Below are 12,779 nucleotides of genomic sequence, written 5' to 3' on the forward strand. Positions count from 1 at the left end.
TTAAAGAAAATAAAATTTATTTCAGTAGAATGTATCATGTAAATTAAGGAACTGCAGTATTTGAGTGAGGTGAAAAGATGATATTTCCATATTTTGTACATTTCAATAATTCTCTACAAGTCTATCCATTTCATATTCGTGTTCCAAATGCAACATATACGAAAATACATCTTTATATTCTTCATCTTCATCATCATCATCCTCATCAGTTGAGGGGCGTTCGTAATGTCGGGCATCAAAAAACTGGTGAATGAGTTCTCTTTCTAAATCAAACTCATATTCTTCACACCTTCGGCGAACCCACCTTAAAAAAAAATTCTAATATTTAACATTATGATGCATAAAATTTATAGGATTGTAAGCAAATTCTTTTTTTTTAAACAATCATTTCCTAACTGAGTTAGTGTTTTAAAATATGCTTCATAAACTAATTCATATCCTTTCAATGTCTGACGTGTTATCAATAAATCATGTTTATCATGCATGAAATAGTCAAAAAATCAACGATAACATGGGCATTAACAGCATCAATATATAGAATGTTCTGTAAAAGACTACCCTTAATGTGGATTTCTTTAGAATATATATCAAAACGGAATATAAAAAACATGTAAACTTGGGAGTGCATGATTATTTACGCGAGGAAAAAAGAAAAACTCCACAGAAATCTGTCAAGTTATGGAAAAGGAATGCGCGAGTAACAAACAACATCACAGGCTTCATTGCGGAAGGAAACAAGGAGTAGGTGAAAGATGATTATGAGAATCAACTTCAAGTTTCAACTTCTATTTAAATCAGTTTAGATGCTTATTGCATTCGCTTTCTTCCACTGTATTTTGTCATATTTCTATAGCGTTTTTGATTTTTCTTTCCTTGCTTAAATATTCATTTACGATCCCCATGCACAAATTATTTTACTTTTTTTATAAGGATTCTAAGAGTATACATTAAGGGCGGCCTTTATGAAACACAGTGCATTATTATAAATGCGTTGATTCTTATGCTTTTGAAATTGCATAAGAATTTTTAATCTAAATTGATTGAAGAATTTTTAATCTAAATTGATTGAAGAATTTTTAATCTAACTGATTTTTAATCTAAATTGCTCCTTTTTAATCTAAATTGCTTGAGTCGCGGTGACTGAAGGGATAGAGTGTTTGTCTCTCAATTAGGTGATCCAGGTTCCAATCCCAGCAATATCTGATCAATAAGAATTCCGCACACAGCTTGCACCGACCACAGTGCTGACGTAAAATATCCGTACTGGTAGATGGACCAAAGGTTTAAGTACTATTGCCTACAGGTCAACCGTGGGGTGGTTTTTGAGATTTTCATCTCCCTGCAATGCAAATGCGTATTAATTCCATTATAAAGTTCTGAACGAAGGCAAATTTCTCCCAATACTTGATCCAAAAGTTCCCTTGTCTTCTGGATTGGGGTCAAAATTACAGGGCAGTTGAGTTGAACATTAGTAATCGCAAACTCAAAAATTGGGTCAGCTGTTCAGCGGTGGTTATAAAATAACATAAAAAATCCTCAGTGATGCACGGATCATGCTTTAGAGTCACTTTGCCATCAGACTAACCGTGGGAGGTTTTCGTGGTTTTTCTTCCCATGTAACGCAAATGCAAGTTAGTTCCATCAAAAAGTCCTCCACGAAGAAAATTTCTCCAAATACTTAATCCAGCAGTTCTTCTGGATTGGATTCAAAATTACAAGGTTACGGAGTTGAACATTACTAGTCGCAAACACGAAATTGGGTCGACTAGTTGATTTAGGTTCCTATCCCAGCGATGGCTGGTGGATATGATTCGTCACCCGGATCGCACCGACCACGGTGGACGTAAAATATCCTCAGTAGTAGACGGATCATAGGCATCACTTTGCCGTCAAGTTAACCGTGGGAGGTTTCCGTATTTTCCTCTCCAAGCAACGCAAATGCGGGTTTGTGACATCAAAAAGTTCTTCACGAAGGCTAAATATCTCCTAATACTTGATCCATAAGTTCCCTTGTCTTCTGGATTTGGTTCAAAAATTATAAAGCTACGGAGTTGAACAATGGTAGTCGTAAACTCTAAATTGAGTCGTCTATATATATATATATATATATATATATATATATATATATATATATATATATATATATATATATATATATATATATATATATATATATATATATATATATATATATATATATATATATATATATATATATATATATGCAAAAAATAAGTTTATAAGTTATTGTCTGCGTTTGTTTTCTGTACTTACCCTCTGTATTTTTTGCATCGCTTAATTGGATAATCTTGTCGAAAACAGGCCATTTGGAGAAAGTTAAAATAAAGCCTGCCAACTCGATGGGATGTCTTGGTATTTGCCCCTTGCAGGCATGCATGGAACAAATCGTCACAATCACAGTGAGATCTGAAAAACATTTCAAAATGCTTTTGTTAGAGAATTTTTTTAACTACGTAACATGTACCAGACACTCCAAAAAAGACATATTATTCGACAAATAGATTTCTAAAAAATTTAAAAGAAATAGGAATGCATGATTTGCTGCGTTCTGCTTCGAAAAGCAGATATTATTCACACCAACTCACAAAACTAGTAGCAAAGATCCTCGATAGATTTTGCGTTTGGCTAGAAAAGCAAGAAATCAATATTTCCTTCTGCTTGTATACTATTAAAGTTGAACTAATTATACAATCCTTTGTCAATTTTAACGCGACACAGTGTTGTTTCTGCAAATGGAGATGACTTTTATCACGTTGTTTAAGAGTGTTTTTTAGTTAGTGTTTATGGCCATCACGTTGTTTTATAACGATTATCTCCATTTGTTGGCGCACTTTGCAACTGATTAACAAATTTAGCAACTAAGCTTGAATCTTGAGAAGAATATATTTCTAGTTTCCTAAGCAGAACGCAAACAATCATAGATTTAAAAAAGTGGATATCCTCTAGTTTTCTTTTATATGAATTTTTAAATCGTTGGACTTTTTGAGATAACCATAGGTGGTAATTTAATTATCTTAAAACTTAACTACTCTAAGCTTAACTACTCTAAGCCTAACAACTCTAAGCTGTGGAATTGTTGAATTACGTTTTTTCCCCAAACTTAGTGTTTGAAGGAATATGGTGAAAGAATAATTTGGTCAGAATGTCCCTTTTCTTCTTATTGCACTGGAATTAAATATATTGCACCGAAAAAAAATGACAATAAAATAAAATAAAATAAAATAAAAAATATGTACCAAAATTTTAAAAATAATTTTTTTTGTTCCCTTATAGTTTTTAATGTTTACAAAAAAAACCCAGAATTTTATTAACTTTTTCAGTGACAGAAAGAGCAGTTTGATATTAAAAATTTATTATTCATTAAAAAAAGTGTATTGTAGATTTAAAGAAACTCCTTTCTCTACATTTTCGCTTCGCAGAAACGCTTTTTCCCTACATTTCAGTATGTGAACGTTTAAATTCATTAGATTAAATTAAGGTATAGCCTTAAAAAAACAAGTTAAAGAAAAAAAAATTATCAAATTGAAAATATAATTTCTTTAAAACTTTTAAACTACTTTTTATCTCAAACATTCATGTAAATTTTTTTCTTTTTCTCAATCACACACTTATCTTTAAAAAAATTGCAAGTAAATTTTCGGCAAGTTTCTGCTTGATAAAATGGAAAGGAAATTAAAAAAAAAGAAAAGACATTTGCGTTCGTGCAATGTAAATATCCTGCCACTTTTCTAACTGATCTTAACTAAACAGTTTGATAGAGAACATGTTTTCCCACATTTTAAAAAATATCACTTGTTCCGTGTTTGGGAAGTTATTATAATTAAGCCGAAATTATTAAACTAAATCTTTAAGCAATATAATCTTTAGTACTTTAGTGGCAAAGCATGTTTTGCGGGCAATTTAATGTTTTAAACATTTTTTAATTATTCTTTTTAAATCAAATCCACTAAATTACTATTTAAAATGTTCTCCCTTTATTTATTTTTGATCGGAGTTATAGTGTATGCAAAAAAGTCTTACTTGGTCACCGGTGTATCGTTCTCCAAGTTATATTTGGAACCAAATGCGGATATGCTGTCATTGCAATGGTCATGAGTTCGACAACACATATCAGTATCTACTTCAGGACCTAAATCATCATATTCCTCTGATATGTTACCAGCACCACACCATTTTGTACCTGAAAATTCAAACATCATCTTTAAAGTTCACGTTAACTTTGAAAAACGAAATCAATTCCGTTAGAAGAATTATAGAATGCATAAAAATTGAATTGTAACGGGAAAATACTATTTCCGTTCAAACGGTTTTAGTACATAAAGGATTTTATTTTGTAACAATTTAAATTTTGTAATTGGGAAAAGTTCGAATTATTGTCTATTGTCGCATATAAAGGTAGTTTCGAAATGTAATGTTTGTTTTCTCTTTTGAAACTCAAACACTACATATGCTTGGTTAATAAAAAAAAAACACACTGTAAAAAGTTCTGGATCAAATTACGTTATAAATTACATAGCACACTTTGGGTGCATCATACGTAAAATCCATTTTACCGTAAAAATCATTTCACCGTAAAATTAATTTTTGCCGTAAAATATTACGCTGTAAATTTTACAATACTATTTATTTTAATTAAACTGTTAGAGTGCTTTTACAATAATTATTACTGTGAAAATTGGGTTGTATCAGATTTTTTGCCCCGTAACATGTTTCGGTAAAAATAGAACTTACATTAAGAATTACCGACATCCTGAGTGCCAGTAGAAAATCCGGATTTTTACAACTCCGGTTTTCACAATAAAAATCCAGATTTTTTTTTACAGTTACGTTAAAGTTTATAACATTAAGTTAAAGTTTATAAAGAACTTTATAGTGAATTATCAAATAAATTTTGTCTTATTTGCTCGCACATACTTTACATGAAGGAAAAGATTCTGATAAAACTACCGTACACTATAGTAATCACATTTCGGGTGAGAAAAAACATAATTCTGGATAACAAAACTAAAATATCACGTATTTAAACCATTCATGCAGAAGCGGTATCCGTTCATATGGTAACTTTTTACCGTAAATTATGGTTTTCAAAATTATGCTTCCTATTACCACACAATTAGTAAAAAATACAAAACTGAAAAGAAAATTTAACAAAGTAAATTGCTTTTATGTCATGCTCTAAGATATTGTGATAAAGTTATCAAAGTTTATCCACATTTGCTAAATTTTATAACCTAATATAAAACCATATTTTATTGTTAATTTTACCAAAATTACTACCAAAGCACTTCTATAAAAGCTACCGAGCATTTAGTGTTCATCCGTTTGACAGAAAAACGGTAAATTTTACCATATTCTGGTAGTTTTGAATATTTTCTCAGTGTATCATTTACTTATTCCTTTATTTCAGTGTTCAAAGTTTTATTTGTTTTTTTTTTTTTTTGAGAAAAAAATTCTAAGTCAAATTGCGGAATTTTGAGTATGATATTAAATTGATCTATATCCTAGTTAACAGTGCGTAAAAAAAAGAAAAAAAAAGAAAAGGAAAAAAAGAACGGAACATCTTAATAACTTTTCTCTAATGATAGACTAAAACGCAGTAAAAGCAAACTTTATGGGTCGTAGGTAGAAACTTACTTTGCTAATTTCTTGCTGCAAACAATATTTTAAGTTACTAAAACAAGCAAAAAGCAATTTATCTGAGACTAAAGATACACTTTTCCCATCAGATTCAATATCTTCACCATCAAAGTATGGAGATAGCCCCAATTTAGAAAATGTGGACCTGATATTTTAGTCAGGCGAGTGGAAACCCTTACAAACCCTTGGGTAACCTTAATGTTTATTTAATGTTATTGTGATTCACCATTTCCACGGATTCTTACAAGTGAATCAAAAAATTTTGATACAATATTATCGTTTGTCTAAATTCTTGCAAAATATTATTTTTTACTATTATTTATTATTTTTAATTGATTTTTCAAATAATGAGCAAAAAAAATTTGAATGGTAAAGGATAATTTGATATCACTCTGTCTAATTAAATTTCCGATGAGTCGTATTTATAAATATTCGTTTCTACATTTATTATAAATATCTTCATTATATGTACAGTGTACAAAAAAAGCCCAACCACCCTGAATAACTTTTGATCTAATAATGGGATCTACACGTTCTGGATCTCAACAGTTCAAGAGGGTGACCTCAAATATGTTAATTAATTAGTTCTGACGATATTTTAGTTATGAAATCAGACACAAAAACGTACTATGTCTGAGTAAACATACCTTTTTTTCAACAGATTCGAATTTTTGACCCTCAAAATGTAGGGGGTAACTGCAATCTGGAAAATATTGTCCCAACAGTTTGATCAACAGAGTAGCCAAAGTTTGGATCCCTTAATGTTAATTTTACTTTTTGCGTAATTTAATATATCTCGAGAAGTTTTGAAGCGAATTGAAACATTTTTGGACGCAATTATAAAATTCATTTATCCAAAAATAATCCCCGGTTAAAAAAATCTTTCAGTAAATATTTATTATTATTTTATTTAATAATAAATTTTGAATTGTAAGAAATGCAATTTTTGCATCATTTTAAGGAATGTAATTTTATATGGAAAATACAAAATTTAAGCGAAATTGGTTGAATCGTTGCAGAAAAATGGAATTTTAACTATACGACTTTTTTAAGTCTTATATTTAAAACTCGATATCTCTGGTACTTAACATACGTGAAGATCAATCATTAGATCAAAAATTATTTAGAGTAGTCCGTATTTTTTTAGCATTGTGCACTTTAAAAGCTTTTTAAGAATTTAAAAACTATCATATTTTTCTTGGATATCACGATGTAGTAAAAATGGCCCAATGCAAACTAGTTTTTTTTTCACCGAGAAAGGAGACTAAGTTTCCAGTGTTTGATTACACCGAAGAGCCATTACATTATGGCCACCCTCCATCTATAACAATGGGCTCGCCCAAGTTTTCATGGTTTCTCGCCTAGGAACAATGTTTTCATGGGGCACATTAGGACCCATAATCCTCATAGAACAATCCCTGACGTCTGTAAGCTACTTGAACATAGTTGCAGACCAGGTTCACCCATTCATGGCAACAGTTTTTTTCCTGCGGGGGATGGTGTTTACCAACAGGATAATGCACCATGTCATTAGGGTCGAATCGTCGATAAACATTCCAGTGACTTTCAAGTCATGTCTTGGCCCCCAAATTCACCTGACCTTAATCCAATTGTGCATTTGTGGTCCTACTTGAAAACCAAATTCGTGCTGCCTCGCCACCCCCTCGCAATGTGAGGAATTGCAGGACCAGTTGGTGAGCGCTTGGTGCCAGATACCTCAAAGTACCTATCAGCACCTTGTGGTATCAATGCCACGGAGGGTGCTAGCAGTTTCGAGGGCTGAAGGTGGTCCTACATGTTATTAGCAGGGTGGTCATAATGTAATGGCTCTTCGGTGTATATGAATCATGATAAAGTTACTGAGCTAAACAATAGAGGAGACCTTTGTTCCCTCTACTACTTTCCAGGATTCTGAAAAGTGGAAAAGTTGTACGAGTTTTGATACGTACTCTTTACATTCAGAGTAAGTTTAAATATCAGTTGTAATGCAAACCTGGATATATAAAGAAATCACTGAATATTCCAAATTCTTTCCTAACATCTTCTCCGTTTTCCCCTGTGAACACTCCTTTCCATTTACCATAGCTACAAATGCTAATTAAGGTCTCCATACTATCCTTCTTCACTGTGTACAGAACTGTTTTAGGTGTTTTTTCCAAAAGCCCATTTATCTGTATTCTGAAAACATGGCAAAAAAATTTTAAAGATATTTATTTTCAAAATAGTTCATTGGACAAATTTTACCAACACAAATGAATCATTAAATCATCTCATAACATTAATTGAATCCTCTGTTAACAGCAATTTTTAATTCAGGGGCACCATATTAGGTGGGGCACCGTTGCTCCCACAGTTAGGAGCCATTGGACAGAGAATGAAAGAACATCCATGCCTTGTCCGAAATTCGAACCCATACCCTGTCTGATCGCAGTTCCCTGAATCCTACACAGATCGGTCGGCATACAACACAATTTAGACCACCCACTAAATAATCTACTAAAATAAACCTTTGTAGGATTTGGGGTAATATAATGATAAGCCGCATTTTTCAATTTGTTCATGCAAATGATTTTAAAAAGTTTTTTTTTTAAAAATTGAATGAAAATTGAAAGAGGAATACTTCAATTTCCATGTAGGCTATGAGATGTTTCAATGTATTGTGCTTTTATTAAGACAAAATTCTGCAATTTTATAAAATACCAACACAAAAGCATCGTTAAAGATTAGTTTGATGTAAAAAATGTCACCTCTTGGAAAAGTGTGGCAAAAAAACTATATTTTCTTAAGCTTTTCAATTTTAAAAATCAACCGTTAGCTGTAAGATAGTTTAGTTTTTTACTATTTACAGAGAAAATAAAAACTCTATCTACTATTCTGCATCCATTCGTGGGAAAGATTTTTGAAAATTAACAAGTTACAAATACTTAAAGTAGACGGGTATCTGTGGCAATGTGGCGTGGGTAATGTTGCTCGCCTCCGTGTCTTAGGTTCACAGGTGCCCACTGAGTAACGTTAAATGAGTAATACTTCCGGCATCTTCCTAGGTGAAGAACGTAAAAGTTCGGTCCCTGCCATTAGGAAAAAAAAATACTTAAAGTAATGACTTTTTCTAGGTAAAAGTACTGGTCTTTAAAATTAAGAGTAAAAAGTACAAATAAGTACAAGACAGAAAAAATAATGACTTTAAGTACGTGTACAAAAAGAAAAAATTAAATGAACAGTACTTGAAAAAAACTAAAAATTATATTTTATAATTAAGAGAATATACTAGATAGTCCCGAGTGTCTTTACTTGTTTGACATAATGCATAATTTTAATTTGCAAAATTATCTAATGTTCATACGTTTTTAGAAACGAATTTATATAATCAAGCTAAAAAAAAACGTAAACTACATACGCGTGCAATTTGTGTTCATTCGACTTGTTCTTTAATTACTCATATTTTGAATGAAGCGAACTTGACACAAGTACAAGAAACTAAAAAAAACATTTCAGTTATTATTCTAATCATCATTATTTACACATTAGTTCTATGCAGTTTTAAATCCTGATTATGTGCCCTAACGCCCCTAGAAATGAAGTTTGCTGCAATATTTATGCAACCTCCTGTTATATATAACGTTTTTAAATTGCACATTTCGATAAAAAATATTATTTGAGCAGCGATGGCTCAGGGGATAGAGCGTTCACCTTCCAATGAGACAAACAGGATTCGAATCCCAGTCTATACGAATTGCGCATCCGGCTTGCACTGACCACAGTGCTGACGTGAAATATCCTCAGTGGTAGACGGATTATGGGTTAGAGTCCCCTTGCCGTCAGGCTAACCGTGGGAGGTTTTTGTGGTATTCCACTCCATGTAACGCAAATGCGGGCTAGATCCATCAAAAAGTCCTCCACGAAGGCAAATTTCTCCCAATACTCGATCTAGGAGTTCTCTTGTCTTCTGGATTGGGTTCAAAATTACAAGGCCACGGAGTTGAACATTAGTTGTCGTAAACCCATAAATTTGGGTCGGTTGTTCAATGACCGTCATAAAATAAAAAAATTTTATTTAAAAAAATTTACAGAAAATTTGCTCTCCAGTGTTGTATTTAAACCTAACCTATGATGATTATAGGTTCAAATTATTTTTAAATATATGCATCGGTATTATATTATTAAATTAAATTCAGTATTATATTCAGTATTAATATTATTAAATCAATAATATTAATAAAAATAATAGCAATTATTTATAAAATTATTAACTATCACCCTGAGCTTCAAAAAAGAAATTAAATTCTCAGAAACGACATCAAATAATCCAACAAACTATTACTGAAACTTTCATGAAACTTAAAAACAAATGTATTATTTTTCTTCTCCTATATAAAATGAACAGTAAAAAAACATAAAAATAACCCTTACCTGTCCCCGGAAATATAACAATCCACAATTGTATTATCTTCTCCTTTCCTTTGAAATGCGACCAACTTTTCATGATTCTCATCAACATGATAAGTCCAAGTCAAATTTTTACCATTACCAACTCTCTCCAAATTGTTTTGCATACCATTCGTCGAACCCAGCAACAAATAAACTGCTATCAATCCTAACATATTCGGCGTCTTCAGAATGAAACGATGAACCAATCGCCAAATGGAGGCGGAAATCGTATTTATACGAGATGCTGTCCACTTTGAATTGTCTTCATTGGACATAATTAATTACTCCATGAGGGTATAACTTATTCTCCCGCATTCACACTTCATTTCTGAGGAATTCAAGCCATTTCTAGGTTATCTGATAATGACCCAATTTCTTTGCAAACAATCGTAATGTTTGGAAAATATTTGCATTTGTAGGAGCGTTTCGGAAAGCTTGACTTTTTTTTTTTTTAGCGAATTGTAAATGTGTATTTTTGTTTCAATAACTGTTTACACACCCACGTCCCTCCGAAATGTATCATTTGCGTTTATAAGCCACTCATAAAAGTTTTAACCTACTTTTTTTTTATTGTTATTACACTCAAAAGAAGGGGTCTTTTGGGGCATAAACAGAAAATAGATAATTTGTTAATAGCGTTATGATGACAGTACAGATGATTGTTGCTTAAAACATATCAATAATTGTTTTGCTCTAACAGCTGCTAACAATGAGTCGGTTGGCTTTGTAACTAGACTTTCGAATGCCTGACAGTTTCTTCAAGAATTATTTCAACATTCGAGGAAACTGTGATGGTGTTTATGTAAGTAGATTCTTTTCTTAGAACTGAATAATGCATTATAGCTTATAATATAAATTACAAAAGGGTGAATTTTGATGGACAATAAATGGAAGTTCAGTAAAAATTGATTCACTTTTCAGACTTTATAAAATCTTGACGTTTAACTGAACATTATGTCAAATTTTAGTTTAATTAGGGTTTTTATTTATTTCTATAAATGTCGCTTTCAGACTAAGAAGATATTCTATGTTCTCTTTTCAACCTTTGGAGAATCATATTTAATAAATAATTAGTATTTCTGAATCTCTTTTGTTTAGTTTTCTCTTTGAAACATACTCTATTTAACCTACAGTGCCTGGCCAAATTATTCGACGCATTGCAGTTTTTTTTAATAATTGCATGTTTCGCCAGAGTTTTTATACAATACTTTTATATTTAAACATACATGCAATAGGTTTTAATACAGAAGATTTTTTACATTTATTTTTAATGTGTTGCTTTACAATGTCAAACAATTTATACACGAACATAAACAAGTGCAGACAGATTTCAGTCGAGTTCTCGCGTGCAGACAGTTGTGAACGCTTTTCTGTGGCTTTATGCGCAGTGTTTATTTATTCCGCAGCTTTATTGATTTATTTTGTGTTCAGTGTATAAATAATCAATTGGAACATTTTCATCGTGGGTGAAAAAAAGGCGATCTCTCACCATGTGAAAAGCTGAAATAAAGGCCCTCGTGAATGCTAAAATATTTTCAAACTGCAAAATATCACGAAGATTGAAAGTTTCTGAATCTATCATAAGTACGACGCATAAAGAAGAAAATTGAGTCAGGGGACGTGAATTGAGTCCGAAACAAAAGAGGAGATGCGGCACAATCTTATAGTACGTCCTAATAAGGACTGTAGTTGCCAAATATCACATTTTATGGTTGTAAGTGTTTTTAAAATTTTAAACCAAGGAAATGTTTTTAAAATATTCTTCGTAAGCTCAACTGACGCTTGCAAGTCCTGACTGCTTCAACCTCGCTTTCTTTCTATTGTCATCTATCTGAAGCGACAGCTCTCAAATATTTAACCTTCAATACTTAGAATTATTTTTCAAAGTCAGCCAATCATCCAGAAATCTCTCTTCAGCTTGGGATCCTTCTCTTTTTTAGGTTATATCATCTAACCTAATTATCTAGATAGTTAGGTTATCCTACCATCCAGAGATCTCTCTTCAGTTTGCGATCCTTCTCTTTTTTAGGTTATGTCATCTAACCAATTCATTTAGATAGTTAGGTTATGCTACCATCCAGAGATCTCTCTTCAGTTTGCGATCCTTCTCTTTTTTAGGTTATATCATCTAACCTAATCATCTAGATAGTTAGGTTATCCAACTATCCAGAGATCTCTCTTCAGCTTAGGATACTTCTTTTTTTTAGGTTATAACATCCAACCTAATCATCTAGATAGTTAGGTTATCCAACCATCCAGAGTTCTCTCTTTAGCTTGGGATCCTTCTTTTTTTTAGGTTACATCATCTAACCTAATCATCTAGATAGTTAGGTTATCCAGACATCCAGAGTTCTTTCTTTAGCTTGGAATCTTTCGTTTTTTTTTAGGTTAGGTCATTCAACCAAATCATCTAGATGATTAAGTTGGTTGGTCTGTATAATTAGGTCAGGTTGGATGATTAGGTCTGGATGATTAGGTCTCCCTTCAGCTTGACATGCCTTGTTTTCTTAGGTTGTCTATATCTTAGAGAGGTTATCTTTCGAGCTCCTTCAAACAACAAAATGACAATGCTTTAGTCTAGATATTTCAATTTATTTCACCAGATGACTAGTGTAATTTGTGGTTGTTAGGAAATATTTACGATCTTAAAATCTGAAATTTGGGAAAATAGGTTCAATCAAATACATTTCAGC

The 12,779-nt window shown here is 31.9% G+C and overlaps 1 protein-coding gene across 1 annotated transcript; it reads right to left on the minus strand.

Annotated features, from left to right (window-relative positions):
* On the minus strand, window positions 1–10,441 carry LOC107453238 (uncharacterized). The gene is made up of 5 exons (XM_043045970.3): window positions 10,069–10,441; window positions 7,652–7,836; window positions 4,042–4,201; window positions 2,275–2,427; window positions 1–304 (listed from the first exon to the last, which is right to left on the minus strand). The coding sequence occupies exons 1-5, from the start codon at window positions 10,359–10,361 to the stop codon at window positions 103–105; spliced, it is 993 nt and encodes a 330-aa protein (XP_042901904.2). The 5' UTR covers window positions 10,362–10,441; the 3' UTR covers window positions 1–102.
* Window positions 10,442–12,779: the final 2,338 nt, after the last annotated feature.

This window comes from Parasteatoda tepidariorum, chromosome 1 (assembly GCF_982258835.1).
Source record: "Parasteatoda tepidariorum strain Cologne lab strain chromosome 1, Ptep-v5.0, whole genome shotgun sequence".
In the NCBI taxonomy this organism is placed as follows: Eukaryota; Metazoa; Arthropoda; class Arachnida; order Araneae; family Theridiidae; genus Parasteatoda; species Parasteatoda tepidariorum.